At 32.3% G+C, this 18,999-nt stretch overlaps 2 protein-coding genes across 2 annotated transcripts; one reads left to right on the top strand and one right to left on the bottom strand.

Annotated features, from left to right (window-relative positions):
- The first annotated feature begins 584 nt into the window (after positions 1–584).
- On the top strand, positions 585–14,569 carry LOC144845950 (uncharacterized). The gene is made up of 6 exons (XM_078703476.1): positions 585–737; positions 8,328–9,445; positions 10,679–10,936; positions 11,426–11,527; positions 12,002–12,292; positions 12,732–14,569. The coding sequence occupies exons 2-6, from the start codon at positions 8,344–8,346 to the stop codon at positions 13,100–13,102; spliced, it is 2,124 nt and encodes a 707-aa protein (XP_078559602.1). The 5' UTR covers positions 585–737; positions 8,328–8,343; the 3' UTR covers positions 13,103–14,569.
- On the bottom strand, positions 14,478–16,209 carry LOC144845726 (methyltransferase-like protein 27). Its single transcript, XM_078703155.1, has 5 exons — positions 16,096–16,209; positions 15,737–15,859; positions 15,272–15,410; positions 14,800–14,892; positions 14,478–14,680 (listed from the first exon to the last, which is right to left on the bottom strand). Exons 1-5 carry the CDS (start codon positions 16,207–16,209, stop codon positions 14,487–14,489), a joined length of 663 nt encoding a protein of 220 aa, XP_078559281.1. The 3' UTR covers positions 14,478–14,486.
- Positions 16,210–18,999: the final 2,790 nt, after the last annotated feature.

Genomic DNA, 18,999 nt, shown 5'->3' with positions numbered 1-18,999 from the left:
ACATTCTTGTTTGGAGGACTTAATTGAATTGTTGTCTCAGATTTACTCAACATTAGCCTATTACTCAATATTCAATGTTTTGGCCTGCACCGTGTATTTTAATTTAATTTGAGGTAACAATAACTTTTGGTATAAGCATGCTCTGGTCAAGTCTAAGTTGTTTAGTGTCCAACATAAATAAACTTCGTATCATTTCCCACTATTTGTGGTGGAGAACGTACTACATAGTAAATAACCACCCCTCCATGTTTTTTGGTGTCACTATATATCTCATCGGTAGTTACATGCTATTGCTCAGTAGGCCTACACAATGTATACCATACTTATACTATAATGTGTTTACTTTCGTTAAATGTATTTGTGTTTCTCGTAGGATGACAAGGTTCAGAATATTTATTGTGAGAGGCTTGATTTTGGCGGGAATTAACAGTTCGTCAAAATGACGTAGCATTTCCTGAGTTGTGTTGTATTCTTTATAGTGATGACTTGTAGCGAATTGCACCTAGAGAAGTTAATTTGCATTTCCTGTGCTGATATATACTAGTGTACAGTCACTACTTGTGAGCTATGCTGGATCAGTCTTCTGCACGAAAGTTTCATCACAAATTTGCTTCATATTGTTTCCAAAGTGCTCTCACTGCGTATGAATGCATGGGGCTTAAGGCCTGTACACAACACTGCTTTGATTTTCTAGTTTAAAGTTGTTTTCAATTTGGAAACTGTTGACAAAGTTTGCTGTAAGTATCAAACTTTCTTTTTTGTTTTTATACAATAAACGTTAGGCCTAATAATTAAAGAGCAATGCATGTTATGGAGAATTGTACAAAAAAGTAGAATGTTAAATAAGTGATATCTTACGTAAACTTGACATACCTAACTACATGTGTTTTCTATTGTGGCTTGCGTCAGATTGAAAAAAGGTGGTAAATACGCTCACGTCAGATGTCAACATATTTTTACTTAATTTTTTACTTTTTCCATTGCTAATCATAAATGCAATCTGCTTTTATTTCAATATCATGAAGTGAAACTTTACCAAATTATTAGTGCTCTCAGTATTATTGATTAGCCAGATACTAAATAATATATATATATTTTTTGTTTTTGCGTTCCTTCGAAACAATGTCAACGTAATGCATTACGAAAGAAAATAAAAACGATTTTGTTGAGCGAAACAAAAAGTGCACTTTTAAAAGTTTCTGACCCTGACCCAGGATTGATATCATGACTTATGTCTGGGGATCAAGCCCGACGGGGCTGGTCCGCTTTGAGTAATTTCTACACGCTGACCTCACTGTAGAGTGACCGTGGCAGTCGTGCTAAACTAAAATATCCATTCTCATCACGGTTGACAATCTTAAAATCTCTCTTCAGTTCATTTTTTTCCGAAAAAAACATTTGAAAACATCAGTTGCAGTTAGACTCTTCTGTGACCGTACTTGGGCGTAGTAGGCGTGAACTTCTGTGACCCTACTTTGGCGTAGTACGCATGACATTCTCTATGTGCTCTGGTTTAGCTAAGAGAGCAAGTGAGCAGGTGTGCTTCACTGGAACTCTCGTCTGATATCAACTTCGAAAGTTACATTTCTACATCGGGTGTATTGTGTTATATCATGGATGAAAATTCCTCCATGGGTTGTGTGTATCAGTTCGTACGATGGCCACCGTTAATTTCTATGACACATGCGCGTATACAAATTATATTAACCACCTTATGGGTATATACTAATTATATTATAAATATTTATAGAGGTGGTTAGGAGGGACATAAACACAATTATAAAACTTGTCATCGGTAAATGTTGTTGATTTTCTTGACACGCGTCAATCAATTTCGTAGCCACAGCTCTGATAATATTCGATAATCCCTTCGCATTATACTACGCCTTTTTATATTAATTTAATTATTCATACTTCGATTCATTTTGAAACATGTTTTAACCTAGGGCATGTGTCAAAAGACATAATTACACTTATTAATGAGTCATTACCGCATACAAATTATCACTAAAAATTATTATAATGATAATCATACAGATTATCTGGCAATACCAGTTAAACTATATCATATTTTGTTAAAGACCCCTTAAATAAGGTTAATATCGAACTAATATACTTCGTTGATTTCTATCATGAAGAATAGTGGCAACTATTTTATATAGCCTAATTTAATACCCGTTGTTTTTTATAATATAAATTCGTTTGAATTTTTACCTTAAAATAAAATATTTTCTTAATTAAATTAAAACATGTCTAGAATTAGAAAAGATTTGTCTAAAGCTCTGTCTACACTAATCAAACTTTATGTGAAAAAAAAGTGATGTGCCCATATATGAACATGATGATGTCATATCACTACCATATTTATCAAACTAGTTTGATAGTGTAGACAGAGCTTTATAATTTTAATTTCTTAGGTACGGTAAGTGTTATATATGTTGTCACTTTCACTGAAAGGGTTACCGTATCCCTGTAGAAAAAAAAATCATATCTGGTGTATTACAGGCCTTTATTTCGACGAGTATGAAAGAGAGATATCACAGCACGGATTACATTTATTGTTATAAGTTTGTCAACAGAACCGTATTCTTAAATGTTTTAATAATTAATCAAAATCTATCTTTCATTACTGTTTCAAGTACTGTATGTGGGTGTACCACAAGAATAACCTAATTAATTGAATACCTATATAGGCCTACACTTCCGGGAATCCCTTGACTTAGATTATGATTTAGCAGTCTTCCGTTTTTAATAATGCAATGTATTATCTTAAATCCCTCATTTGTATTCATAAGCCATTAGCAATTGTTCACGTGATAAATTCGTCATAATTGTGTGTAGCCAATTACGCTAACGCGTCCGAACAAATAAAATCAATATTGAATGAATTTGTTTAATTAATACATTTTGTTACCATGACATTGAAAGTAAATAAATGTTTAAATGCAATAATGTCATAAATACCCCATAATTCTACAATACTCGATATAATCATAGTATAATATACAGTCTCAAAAGGTGTGTGTCCTAGGCGTTCAATAATCGATGATAATATTTCTAGATCGTGTCCGTAATTCCGTAATCTAAGCAGATATGGGCTTCCAATGCCTCGATAACTTTATGTGGCGCGATCACCCGTACTGTAAAATATCAGGTCAAACAATTATACGATTTAGGCTACATATTATTATACAATAACCAAAATTAGGGAATTAGCTATAATAGCATTATGCTACATCCGCAACATACTGTAAACAGGGAGGTATATAAATATTATTTTTATACATCCCTGCTGTAATACAGTTGACACATGTGATAGGTGACACTATAATACCTAATTGTCCATGTGTGGTGAGTAGGCCTACAGAGATAAGAATCAGAATTATAATGTTATCGTACCGTACATATTCAGTATATCGTGTAATGTCATTGAAAAATAACAAACTAGTAGGGCTACATAGCGTTGGCATATAAAGCACATTTAACAATATTACTGTTTATCTTTACGGTACCATCGCCAATTGTTGAAGTGAAAACAAAACTCTTCAGCAAATGTTCTACTGGGACATCTGCTCAATCGTTAGAATGATAATTTAAAATTGTATCAAATGGAAATACAAATAAAAGTCTATAATAAGTAGCCTTAATTAAAACCTTATGACTATAATAGATACTCTTTTTGATTTTGATCTCAATTTGAATCAAGAAACTGCTTAGTATTTTCCAGTTTTGAATTAAATAACTTGACGCATATGAAGCTCATCACGCGTCACAAAACATTTCTTGGGTCTTTTTGATAAACCCGTATTCACAGGAAGTTTACGATCTGGACAGTTATGGGGGATCACACCATAATGATGAAGGTATAATATGATGGCACACAGAATACGTTTCTGTAGAGTAGAACTATAACGGAAGAACAGATTTTCGTGGTACGAAAACGACGTAGTTAACACTACTACGGCCAGTCCCTTTACAGAGGAAGACTTCTAGGGGACTGTTTAGGATTCTACCTGCAACTAATAATTATGATCACAGTGTGATATTTAGAAGGAGTTCCTCTTCAAACGAAGTACCATTTCATAAATAATACTTCGTTATTATACACTTTGCTTCGATAGTAAATTATTTGGAAGAAAAAAATCACACGAAAATGGCCTACATTGAGTTATTTAAAATCTGTCTTGTCAGGTTGATAAGTCGTGATTAAGGTAATATACCCTAGATGACCTGTATTGGATGTTACTGTAATGAGTGTTTAATTCGCATGATACATACATTGAATCCCGTGGGATAAGGCAAACAGTTGCCATGAAAATCATTTCAAATAATATTCATAATCAGTGCATCTTGAAACGTTTTAGGATTAGGCCTAAAATGATACTACCAACACGTAGCCTTACCAACCAACCATAGGCCTGCCAACGGATATGTAAGAACAAGTAAAACAAACACAATGTACAGGAAAATACGGTATATAACCAGGGAAGATATATATCTCCCCTAGTAATAATAACAAGTATGTAAGTAAGTAATATTTATTACTTTCCACGTACAGTACAATTTATGAAACAGCATAAAATATGAAGAAAAATAAATACATAGAATAATACAAAGACTTGAGAAAAAAACATGGAAAGCAGGGGACAACCCTTTAAGCCCAAAAGCTTATTTCCAAAGGGGTAATTATTTATAATTATATAGCGCCATCCGAAAAAAATAAGATAGATTAGAGGCTGTACAACTACCATAAACATTATAAAACATCACAAACAGTTACCTGACTAACAAAACAAAAAAGCAGAAGACAAAAGTTAAATTTCGTAAATGTTGTGGAAGTACTGTGTAAAGTGAACGACTATTCTGATCTTAGGCCCGGCTCTAAATAATTGTCTTCATTATTGGCATAATATTATAACATTTTATCATAAGTTGTAGATCTAAGACCTACGTGACGGATTTCATGTTTCCGAATAAGATTCTAGTATAGCATTTCAATAAACAGGGGTCTTCTTGAATTAGAAGCTATAGCGCAACGGAAGGATCCGCAGTACTGGTGAGTTTACAAACACAGAAAATAATTTAAACTTAGATAAAACATTAGTAAATAGCTTTAAGCGTGCGTTTAAACTGTCTCTGATCTTGATATGGAAAGTAAATACCACTCTGCTTATTTATTATTTATTATATATCATACAATTATTTGAAATATGATTTTTTTTTTGTATACTGCCTTATTTATTTACTTATTTATTCACTGCTTTTATGCTTATTGTAATTATTATTATTTTCTAAGGTTGCTTATTAGCTTAAAGATCTATGCTCTGCACAGATCATAAAATATGCATCCTCCATGTACAAGGTTGTAGTAGTTGTAGTATGTGGAAAATAAATTGAATTGATGATTATTCTGTATGATTTTGCAGTCTTGTGAAGCTGCTGTTTTTGGAAATTCCACCTAATACGAGAATTTAATTTGTCAGGTCTTTACGTAACAATTGTACTGAATAAACACTGTTTATAGGAGCATCTTGTGTAATAATAATTTTACATGTACATTATTGCCGTCTTTAGGGATAAACAAACAAAACTATTAGATTTGTTTAAGCTTACCGAAATATGTGTGCAGTAAAATACAAAACTGATAATAATTTATGTTGTTAGATATTTTAACTTTCCTTGAAAGTTCGATTTATCGCTATAAAACAACATAATACCTGCTAATACCCTTGCTCCAATGAAGAGGTTACTGCACCAAGCTGCGAAAATAATTGTCAGGAAAGGTCGGTATGACAGTGCAACTAACGCCATGCGATCCTTGCACTGGCTTCCGATGTCTCATAGATGTCAATTCAAAATAGCGTGTCTTGTATGGCGTTCGCTTAAAGGTTCCGCTCCAAGTTACCTGAGAGATATTCTTACTGTGCGGAATGTTTCTCGCAGTACTCGTTCAAGCACCAGCAATTATAACCTGACAATCCCACGAACTAAACGAAAGACATTTGCTGACCGTTCGTTCGCCGTAGCAGGACCCAAAATTTGGAACAGTTTACCAAGTCACATTAAACACTTAGACGACTATAATCAGTTTAAAAAACATTTAAAAGCACTATATTTCAAACAATGTTACGATACTAATTGATGTGAAGCGCCGCTGATTATAATTAAATGTTGTATAAATGTGCGCTATACAAGTAATAATAATAAGTATAAGTATAACAAATGTTATGATTGACCTAAGCCTTTAATTGCTTCCAAATTACATTTAACGTTTCATAAATTGAAAAATAAACGCCAATAAAAAAGTTTCCGTCCCAAATTTATTTCTTCTCGACTGGTAATAAGATACATTTAATTGGTAGAGGAGGTCTATTTGATCAACAAAATGTTTTCAAACAATAACAATGACATTAAACGCCAGATTTAAATCTTACAATTTAAAGTTGAAGGTTATTTTTTATGGTAAATACTGTAAATCATTCTTGTAAGGTAATTTAAAGTTATTTCTAATTACTAACTTCCGATCTTTCGCACTTTTGATTTGTTGTTATCATCAAGGCCACGGTTCATTAAGAAATCTATGTGACGAACTGACGATAGAGTAGAAATTTAGAATAATTTGCATAAATGCTAGCTGATACACACTAGGACGATCGACGATAAATAGATATTACATACATTTTTCTTATAAAACAAAATTACCATATCAAACATTATACTATATTTTCCTACATAGAACAAAATAAAGCTCAACAGTTTTCATTCTAGAACTATGGGATAACCAATTATACTGTCCTTTTTTTAGTTTGTAGAATTAGTAGGATAAACTATATCATGTGTTTCATATACCGAAACACATAATATGAACGGTATTTTAATCATTCTTTCCTTATCAATAGAAACAAATGTTGACATGATCTAACTTTCAAATATTTATTTCTTATATGGAAACAAGCCATCGTTTATTATTAAAAGAAATTGAGAAAGCTTGCTGCTAGCTGAAAACTTTGCCAAATAGCAGTATTTATCGATGTTTGTGATGGATAAGTGCCCAAAATGGCTGTATTTTGAGGAAGATTAAATCTGCTGCGTTTCTGCTTGCAATATTAGTCATTTCTTTGTTGGATCGTGCAGGAATACGTTTTTGCTTATCTAGGTCTTTTAAAATAAGCAGACGTCAGGTTAACATTAAAGGTTTTACAAATTTGCTGTAGTGTTAGTCATTAAAAGGGACCTGGGAATGAATAGCACATTATAAATATTTATTATATTATTATACTATAATATTATTATATTTATTATGTTATATTGTATTATAATATAATATTGCATCACAATTACATTATAATACATTACAAAACATATCTATCAAATCATTCTTCATTTCAAATAAAATACATAAGAATGTTACAAACATCCCAGGTCACAGCTTGGAGGACCAAGATGCAGGGCAGAACACGACAACAATAACAAAACACTTAAAAGGTAGAAGGTACAACTGTATAGAAAACACATTAAATTACTGAAACGTATAAAAGCTTGATCTTTGGAGTATGATTTCATTCACATTTCATTCATATTTTTAATTTGTAATATAAATATAAAGGAAGTGTGCCCCTCAAAGGCATTATATCGTAATTGTAAATGAGTTTTTCTTCAAAATATCAAGGATTAACCAGGAATTATTGATTTATTGGTACGGTAAAGTGATTCAATATGCTTAAAATAATAATTAAGATTGATAGACTTGGACAGATACTCTTTTCCCGTATATTATTATAACAATACATGGCCAAAGTCAGATATTTGACATCGTAGAATATAGCATCCGGGCATCTTGACTCATATCCCGACAAGAGAATGCACCTCTTTGAAATCCTATTTAACTGCCTCTGAGTCGAGGTTATTTTCATTAATTATGTAAATATGTACAGCAGCCTTGAATATTAATTATTTGAATAAAATTACTTTGAAATGTCTTAATATATTTTAATTCATTGAAAGTTAAATGTACTCAATTACTTTTTAGATAACAATTTTCATTAATAGGCCTATAGGCCTAAATAAATAACCTTGAGTGTTATGATTTGAATAAAATTACTTTAATTTAGTGGATGTTCAAATACTTTTACATAAATAGATCTTATTTTGCATTGAATTCTTATTACATGGTTCTACCTCCTCGAGGTGCTGACTACTAATCACTCACCAGCAAGTTAGGGTTTCAATAAGTATGTTTGTTATTCTGTCTGTCTGTGAACAGCCAGAGGCAACATCCGAATGTTCATCACTGAATTATATTATTTGAATGTGTTTTTTTTTTTCAGACAAATTTCTGAAATCATGGGTGGAAAATGCTCCAAAGTACAGAACATTGAGCCAGAAGACAGGGCGCCATTTGCCAACAATAATAAGCCAAACACACTAGACTTACCCACTCTCAACCTGTATGAGTCACTGACAGCCCTTGGTGCCCGAAGTACAATTGGTAGAGTACGCGACGAAGATGAATATGTTGGAATATTTCCTGCAGAAGACCTGCTTGGTGAGTCCAAGGCGTTGCTAGCAAAGAACCTGGATATTCTTAAAGATACTTCTGATTTTACAACTATATTTGCGTTTGAGGCCTTGCAGGCAATTCACGGTACATCGACCAGACATAAGCCAGATGAAGAACGGCGTGTGCTGGGCGATTTCCTAGCAGATATGGGCTACGCAGAGTTATTTTCGCGTATGTGGCAATCTTTACACACAGACGATCTCTATGACGAGGAATATGGTCGTGATGCTTTGCTGAATTTAAAGAAAATGAAATCTGGTTTTATGAATTTCTCCGATGCATCTCCATTAATGTGTAAACGGCTTGGAGAGTGTGGCGCCTTATCACTATTGCTTACAGATCTTGAAGATCCAAAATTACAAGTGCCAAAATTGACAGACAGAAGTCGTCGACATGCTGTTAAAGGAACTCTTGGAATATTACACAACTGTGTGCGTATGCAAGTTGAGAATAGACAACTTCTTCGAGATGACTCCATAGTTGAGCTTGTCAATTGCTTCACCTCCTCAACTTATCTCATAGTCAAAGCCACGTGTTACTTGGTACTGGCATACATCATTGAAGAAGACGACGAAGAAGAAATTCACGACCAATGCCTTGAATTTCTAGTGCGCATGCTTGAAGATGCTCTAAAAAACCCCGACCATGTTAGGAAACGGTATGGTTTCACTGCAGGAGAAACAATAAATGCACTCCGTCATGTGTTGTCGAAAGACACAAATAAGGCAAGACTTACGAATAGAGGAGTTCTATCATCATTCCGAAAGATGTTGGAGAATTCGTATAGTACGACAGAACAAGTCATTGCTATTGAGTGCATGTGGAACATGGCATTCGTTGATGAAAACCGGGAAGCTATACTTAACATTGAAGGAATGGTTGAAGGTAAAGTATTCCAATTTTTCTATATTGTAATAATCATGAATGATACCATACGTTTTAGAAGTGGAAGTTTCGTTTGATAGCAAAAATAGAACGTCGTTTGGGTAAATGTAATGCACTACATGTTGGAAAATGTATATTACGGGTTTAGCAGGAGCTTTTGATTTCCGTCGATCGACAACCCACGTCATTCATTGTGCGTATGCGAGGATTTTTTGGGATGTGTTTCCTCGCTCCCGACCACGACACAGTATTGTGATAGTTTCTAGGTTCAGGCGACGAGTTCGGTCGTCTGTCTCTTTTGTCACAGTTCCCTATCGTGTCATTTAAAGTAAATTTATGAGTAAAGTAGGGCCTAGTATTTATTATCATTGTTTACGTTGTTATCCATCATAGTTAAGTACAATATATTATATTAATATATTATATTTAATATTGACCGTTTCAAATTAAAATACTAATTTCACTCATCATTTCTCAGGTAATGAAATATATTTAATCACATTTAGCTTTACTCACAATAACCTTTAGTGTGAATCCATTATTACATTAATGTGTGACTACACTGACTTAATAAGGAAACACTAATATATAATAATGTCAGTTTGGAACTATCCTTGGCATATTCCGACTTAGACGGGAGCTTCTTATCCCCCAGAGAAATAAAATAGCAATTTTAAAAGTGAATTGATTTAGCCTTCTCTATACGCAGGAACAGTGGCTCACTTCAACGTGACATCTTTATGTCTTGTGTACTTGTATTTCTTTAGAGTAAAAAACTGGAGATTCACTATTTGGAACATCCTGTATACGCCCTTTTGCCATTGTAAAATAAAACAAAATATGATTAATTCGTGGAGTTTCAAAACAAAATGTACATTATTGATGCAGAATTTCTATATTATTCATTTACAAAAATGTTTTTCTTGAAACGGTCTGACACCTCAATGTGTTATCATTTTGCCTGTTATAAGATTGTCACGCTGTTAAATCAATCTTATTAACCTACTTGGCACACCCCAGGATGCAAATGATGCTGTTACAAAACAGCTTTTATAAAACTATTGGCATTGTATCATTTTATGAGTTGTTATTTATATTCTAACTTTAGAACTATACTATTTAAAAGTATAGTCTGTGATCCTCTCCGTTTTATTGACCACGTACTGTTAGGTAATTAGGATTGCCTCTATGGAACACTAACAAAGAATTATGTATATTTTTGTATTTTTTCAGCACTACAAGAAAATGCAAGCACGAACCAAGATGTCAAAATAAAACAGGCCTGCACCGGTGTTCTTTGGGAGGTTTTCAAAGGAGAAGACCTAGAAGGTGACAGTGAAGGCGGGGCTACAGGTGGTAACAGACCTAGTAGAAAAATCGTTGAACATGTTATGATAAGCTACGAAGACTCTTCAAAAATGGCTTTGAGCTTATTAAAAGAAAGGATACAGTTACATGGATTCAATGTATGGATGGAAGAGGATAAAACAGGTTAGTGAACATATATTATATTAACAATCACTAAGTAGAATCAACTGAATGAATTATACTATAACACTGTTCTATGACATTGTTTGTCCAGAGGCTGTGATTCCAACGATAAATGTTGTGTGTCTGATCTGAATCCGGAACGGTTTTTTTTTTAATTCGTCATTAGAAATACGAACATCTATTATAAATTAACACAGAGAAATAGCATTTTACAGCGTTTTAACGATTTATTGAATGATATTGACAAAATAATGACTCTGAGGATACATAAAGCAATATACAATATGTAGTGTGCGCCCTCTATATCGTCACACAATACGGTTCCTTTTTCGCATCCATAAACTTGCCATTGTTATTTGCCATGCAATTATTAATAACTGACTGTATGTATGATTTAGAATGCATTTGAAACGTCGATCCCGTAGCATTTAATTTATACTTCGTTTTTTTCTATACTAATTGGTATTTCCTTTATTTAAATGTTATCAGGAGGTGATCTCATAACATCAATGTCACAGGCTGTTGAGAATGCGGCAGTAGTAATCGTCGGTATGTCTTCGAGCTACAGAAATAGCCTGGGATGCAGAACAGGTAAACATTGTATTGTACATTATGTAAACACTAATTTAACTATGGACGTAAAGGAAATAGTGCGTCAACCAATCACCAATCACCAGTATATTATAATGCTTCGTTCTCAAAATGACCTAATGGCTTTCAGATCGCGTGAAGTATTTATAGTGGCAGATATAGACTTCTCCTTTTCCCCACTCCTATATAATTTTAATTATTTTTATTCTATCTAGTAATGTATCACGTTACACACAATATTAGTATATTTTTAATGTTATTATTTATACATGATTTCGTTTTTATAAACACACCTCACTATGCGAACTTCTGCGCCCCTCACTCCTAATTGACTTACTATTTACGAGTATGCAATATTATTTAAAATCATTGAATAATAGCAAACAATTGTATTACATCAATCGATTTCCCCGTAATATTCTATATCTATCATGCCGTATATAAACAGTGTTATTTGTTCAATTATTATTACAGAGTTAAGTTACGCCAAGAGATTAAACAAACCAATCATCCCATTGATCATGGAAGCAAACTATGAGCCGGACGGTTGGTTGTCAGAAATCGAAATAAACGAACCGATGTATCTGTATCTAGACGAGGGACATCTGTCTTCTTTTCTACCCGACGTGATGCACATAATTGAAAGTGTTTCTCCCAGAATGTCAAATGTTGCTCAAAGAAATGTGCAAAGGGAAGAGTCTGAAGAAGAGGACGCGCGTGGCGACCAAGACGCGGAAGACTTTACAGATGACCATAGTTCACATGGTAAACATATCCTCTTTTATTGTATTTATTTCATGGAGGTTCCCAGTAAACAACACATGCTTTTCAATTACTTTAAATATGTGCATGATCCGATGGTAACCACCTTTTAAGAACGTTTGTCGGCTTTTAGACTTGCCTCAAGCCTGTAGTTATCCATCAGTCAGTGTTTCCCGATTAAAAAATAAATTTAAAAAAATTATACATATATGAAACGCCATATATGTCAAAACATTTATCTTTTTACTATTATTATTTCGAAACACAGTATACAGCACCTACACTAGTCGGATTTTTATTATTTTTTTATAAAAGTAATATTTCAAATCAACATTTTAGAGCAGGCAGCAAATAGAATACTTGTGAATACTTAATTAAACTACGCCTAGTTTTTGTACATATTTTGATTTAATTTTTATTTTATTTTAATGTACTGTATTAGAATTACCAGCAGAGCCCGAAGGTGCTCATTGTTTAGCGTTGGTGGCAGCAGACCATGAACCGCCTCCATACCAATCACATGAAGAAACTGTCCCACTTACAACAGAGACAAATCGAAAAAGTTTTGTCCCGGAGAAGGCTCTGAAGTGGTCGAAAAAAGATGTCCAGAAATGGTTGAAAGACTGTGGACTTGCACAGCTAAAGAAGAAATTGTCACGTTACGACGGAGAAATGTTGGGTCAACTTTATGCAGTTTCCCAAACCGCACCGGAGTTTTTCTATTCTGCTCTCAGACAGGATCTAGGCATAAAAGACTTATTAACTATTTTGAGATTTACAAAAGCAATGGAGTCATTAGGAGGATGTTTTTAATCCGGTTTGTGTAAAATATTCTTGTTTATTAAAAAAAACACCTTCCTATAATATAACATCGACTTCAGTTGAATATTGTTTTACTTTTTATTTACAAAAACATGTAATTAATGTAATATATGACGAATATTATATTTTTTATAATTATATACATTTTAAAGGTGCGCCAAGGGGTTTTACAGAACATTATAATATTTTCAAGAAAATTATCCGTGGAATTTCCATAAAGAATATGAATTAATTCAAAAAGCACGTTGTGTACACAAGTATTTCTTGTAATAGTGACCATCGACTGATCTAATAGCAATTAGCAATTTTGCTTAAAGCTATCTATCATGTGTCGTATGCAAATTAATTAGCATAATCACTAATTGTATTATAGGATTCTCAAACGGGCATTAATTTGCGGCAGCATAAATATCCTTAAAATACTTTTAAAATATATTGAAAAAGTTTATATTTTTAAGGTTTAGATAAATTTAGAAACCAACGCAAGGTCAACTTTATGAAATATAATATGATAAATTTATTGAATGTAAAAAGAAAATTCTTCAACAAGAGGGTGAGTGATCAATAGCCTCTATACAATGAGTAGTCTGTTAAAATAACTATACATAATAATAATGTAGCCGTTTCGCATTAAATTAGTTAATTAGAATCACACGTCGACAGGTAATTATTATACAGATATTGACTGCTTAGAGGTTAAATATAAGATTTGACATCCCCGATGGAATGATATTTTGTTCGAGGAAATATATATTCCCCGAGAACATAATATCATTCTCAAGGGGTTGTAATATCTTATATTTTACCGATATAAAAGGCGATATATACGATTTACGATCCTCGCAGCGGTAGTCATGTGATGCAGTTTCAACCATGGAGGAATTCCTCCATGTTTCAACCAATCACGTTCACGTATTTACATAGAATATCTAATTACCTTTTTCTTTTTTTTTCAAATTAACATTTGAATGTGAACTAAATACCACACATTTACATAAATTGACTATCTAATTTTAAGGAAATACTAAAATAGGTATTTCCCACTTAAATAAGAGTTTTTAATCCCATATAGAAATAAAATGGCACAAACACAAACTTGATCGTTTTCTGTTAAAATGAACATGTAAACACTGTACTACTACATTCGTGTAAATAAAATTAAACTAACACATTGAATGTGTTATACTGGTCTATTATATATCGTTATTTAAAGTATAATGCACATAAAGTATATAAATGGCCATAACAAATGAAATATTTCAGTATTGCCATGAACTATAATTATTGTTGGTCCATGGTATGGAAATTCATTTCACACAAATCTCCTATTTAAAAAATACAATATTTGTATTTGTAAAATACACCAAACACATTTTTAGCAAACTTGATGAATAAATGTTACTGAATCCTGATTGACGCTTTCTTCTTTTTGAATATCAAGATATTTCTCAATTAGTTTCCATTTTCCATCTGTTTCCATTTGCGACATGTCCCGTTCTAACTTTCCATCCGAGTAGCTTGCCTCACGATCCAACCAATTTGTTCGCATATTGATAAAAATGAATCCCCCTTTTTTATTACAAAAATAAACAAGATCAAAATTGTATCTATATCTAAATTAATGTTCATGTTCTTAGTTACTGTAAAATGCTTTCCATGTAATTATAGAATAAACTGTAATTACATACCTGGTTTTACAACTCTAATAAATTCCGGGAAAACATCCGATTTCAATTGGTTGAGGGCAAACCCACCGGCACATACTAATGCATCATAGCTCCCTGTAAAGTATATACAGAGGTACGTGAGGAAATAAAATTCAACAAGAAAAAAAATTAGATTAGATGAGGTAAATGGAACCAAACAAGAAAAATCGAAAGAAAGGTTACGGGAAATCAAAGAATACGTTGATATAGACTATAAAGATAGTTTTAACCAATGTTCTTTAGGCGTTCTTATGAAAAACCACCTTAATTTTTCATTTCAAATGACAAAATAAATAAATCTCAAACGGAATCAAATAAAATGTTCGTTACACTCTGTAATACACCGAATTGTTCAACACACCACAAGGTAACAACCTAATTTTCACGTTAAATACTCCTTTTTAAAATTGTATTTGGACCAAATCAGAGATTAACATATTTAAATATTATTTACCATTGTTGGTATTCAATTTGTTGTCACCTCCAAGCCATTGAACATATAGATTTGTGTAGATGTTCTTTTTACGAGCTACTTCTATACTTGCTACACTGCCATCAACTGCATCGATGTTGGTATAACCAGAATCAACCAGCTGAAGATAAAGAAACAATCTGAAGTTTCTTTAAACCATGTTTATTTGAGATTATTAGTTTGTATTGAGATAGAAATATGTAAGTGTTGCTTTTTGTTTCAAATTGTTATTTTGTTGAGGGGTATGAAAATGAAATTTAAAGAATGAAATGCGAAAAATTCAAATTTAAATTGAATTGCTTGGACTTTAGATGATGGGTCAATGAAATGTTGGAATATAACAATTTTCCTCTTATCAAATCAGATATTATAACTGTTTATCTGTAAGTATATTCTGAAATTAACTTGTTGCTATGTTAATGATTTGGTCAATAAAATAGTACTTACACATTCGCCTACAAGGCCGGTTCCTGCTGCGACATCTAATATCCACGCATCTTTTGACTTAACATATTTGTTAAGTAACTTTACAGCAATAGAAGGACCGACGTATCCAAAGGATTTCACTGCCTAATTAAGGTTTAATTGACTTTGATTTCATTTAAAAACATCAACATTTTTTAGTTCAGTTTGGATTTGACAACTCATAAAATAATTTATAAAGATTTGGACCTACCTGAAAGTAGTAAGATAACACATCTACATAATTGTATACAATTTAAGATTGTATATATATTATTTCTCTTTTCAATGTATCTTTAATTTACTATTTGGCCTAAGTGAAAATACAACTGACATTAACTCACTTTATCGTACTGTGGAGCAAAATCATCATAGAATTTTCCTAGTTTTTCATGCGTATGTAAATCTTTCAGATTAGATACGAACTCTTGTATTTTTTCTTTCGACCAATCAGCCATCGTGAACTAAAAATCAGTAGTTATTTCATATAAAAGTGTTTATATTTGTTTAAACAAATCACGAAGTCTTTTATTATAGGCCCTAATAAACTATATCAGTGGAAATAAATCTACCCACATCCTGGATTTTTCTATAGGCCTAATAATAAGTATGCAGATTAAACTATTTACAAATATAGATATTATGACTGGTGTTGTCATGTTTGTGAAGCATTTGCGATTAGAATGTACGTGCCGCTAAAGTTGTGTTCCCTCCCGACATAGTGAGTTGGCCAATAAAAATTTAAAATGGAATCAAAAAGGGTTAACAAAGACTTCATATGGTTTATCAAAATTGAATGTTGATAACATCATTCTTAAACTTTATTATAATTCTATGAGTGTTATTTCTTTCTGCTTTACAATCTGGTTTAACTAACTCAAAAAGACAATGCATTATTAAATAAAATAAAATAAAATAAACAGAAGGGCGTGTAGGATTGATGACATGACATCTACCTATGATAAGGATGTGATCTCTATGGTAAAGCGTATCCTATCCTATCCCTAACCTTCTCATCCCCTCTTTAAAGAATATAATTTTCTTCCATCATTATTCCGACTTCAATCCCACCGTGTGCGAACAATCCGTTATTCCAAATCATTTATCCCTAAGTCAATTACAGTTTTCAACAACACCGTTACTATAGATAATTTGGTTTCGTTTAATTAATTTAATGTGTATAACGTTTGTGTAATTTGTATGGTGTGTATATTGGTCTCATATATTTATTCGTTTCTTAAGATAGTGTACAAAAATGAATTTCCGATATGTTTTATTGTACTAAATAAATGCTGTGAGAGCAGCGCATTATTATAAAGTATCATTACTGTTCATTTTACTTCCAATAATCTTATTTTTTGAGCAAAATTCTAGAGCTCTTAAAAAAAGAGGCAGTTGCTATTACTGAAATGGCTTATTTTTCCTACCTGTGGATGGTTTTTACTTTCTTTCTCTCTTCGATATCGTGTTCCTTTCAGGCCTGACGTGAAACCATCAAAACGTTTCGTTTCCACCTTTTATATCAGCAAATTTGATACGGTACCAATGTCACCTTGTATTTAGTTTCATTTACAGTATCTCAAAAATAATTTATAATAACAGTCCAAATGATCCATTATATTATCAATGCTCTTAACTTTATAATGATCAAGGGTTAATTGACCTAAAAAGAATTAACTATGCTTAACGCCTCTGATGTGCTGGTACTTTAACTTTGGTAAAAAAGAACCAAGCCAGCATACTAGATTACGCCATTGTTTCACACGTCCAAGGGGCCTTTCGGACAGACAGAAGATGTGAAGACAACAAGGCGTGCTGAGGGTAAAAAAACATTTCTGGCCTTTTTGGACTTTAAAAAAGCCTTTGATTCAGTTTGGCGACAAGGGTTAATTACTGCTGCCAAAGTTTTGTTCAATGACTTAGAATCTGATAAGTTTAGCATTTATGAAGGAGTGAAACAAGGCTGGCATTGTCACCAGTTCTTTTTTCTATTTACATTAACGAACTAAATAACCTAATCAATAATCTTGGTGTAATAATATCACGTTCATTATACAGATTCAGACAATATCAGTGAAGTAATCAAAAAGGGAAATAGGATAATAGCCTATATTATCTCTATTATAAACAATCAGAATGATTTCAATAGGGTATCCAACAATTAATTACGCCTCTGCAATATATGTAACTCTAAAGGCTCACTAAATAAGTTAGAATACAATTCCAATTTACAATACCAAATGGTTAGAATTATTTTGAAGGCACCAAGAAACGTCTCGAAAGCGGCATTGATTGGTGACCTAGGATGGGAGACACTCTACACCATTCAACATAGAGTTTAGGATGTCCTACTTTCAATTAACAGACTTAAAAATATGGACGACCAAACGTGGCAAAAACTCCTATGTAAATCTATAATGGATGTAGAAGATAAGGTGAAATGGAAGTGGATTAACCATATCAAAGATTTATTATGTAAATTTGATTTAGGAAATAAGTTTAATTTAAATCCGGAAAGTCAATGGTTTAAGAGCTTTACACATGCCAACTCTTAAAGTTTAAAGCGAGGTCTTAACTCTCTTGATTTAGAAGGTAGAAAAAATACATGGTCAGAAAATGAGTCTGGTTTTTGCAAGCTATGCAACAATCAGGTAATTGAAACTACAGACCATTTTCTACTTGAATGTTCAAACCTTAAAAATGTAAGAGAAACACATTTTAACTTACTAAAAAATGATTTATTGTATTGTGGTTATGATACATTCTGGGAGAATTTTAGAAGAATAGAATCGAATACCAACATCATATTTTACTTGATGACCTTTATTTATAATTTCCATTTGAGAGATTAGGTGAAATTGTTGACTATCACTGTAAACAATATACTTAACTGCTGCATGGAGACATAGAAAGACTACACTTATTATATAATATATAAAGGGTTACCGCCCACCATATTATCTACTAACTGTATTTTACAATTTATCGAATTCAATAATATATATATATATATATATATTTTTTTTTTCTTTCTCCAAAATTATATCATCTAACCTAAATCTAAATTAAATAAAATAAATAAATAATACAGTACTAAAAATAAAACTAACTAATATAATAAAAATAGTATCACGTTTAATTAAATTAGAAATAACTATTAAAAATAAATATAATAAGAATAAATATTCATATAACAGTTGCATTTATTTTAATAATAACAGTAATTGAAAATAAAATTAATTATCAAT

Source organism: Antedon bifida, chromosome 6, assembly GCF_963402885.1.
Source record: "Antedon bifida chromosome 6, ecAntBifi1.1, whole genome shotgun sequence".
Lineage (NCBI taxonomy): Eukaryota > Metazoa > Echinodermata > Crinoidea > Comatulida > Antedonidae > Antedon > Antedon bifida.
The sequence above is the reverse complement of the archived record's forward strand: the minus strand, read 5'-3'. Positions and strand labels throughout refer to the sequence as shown.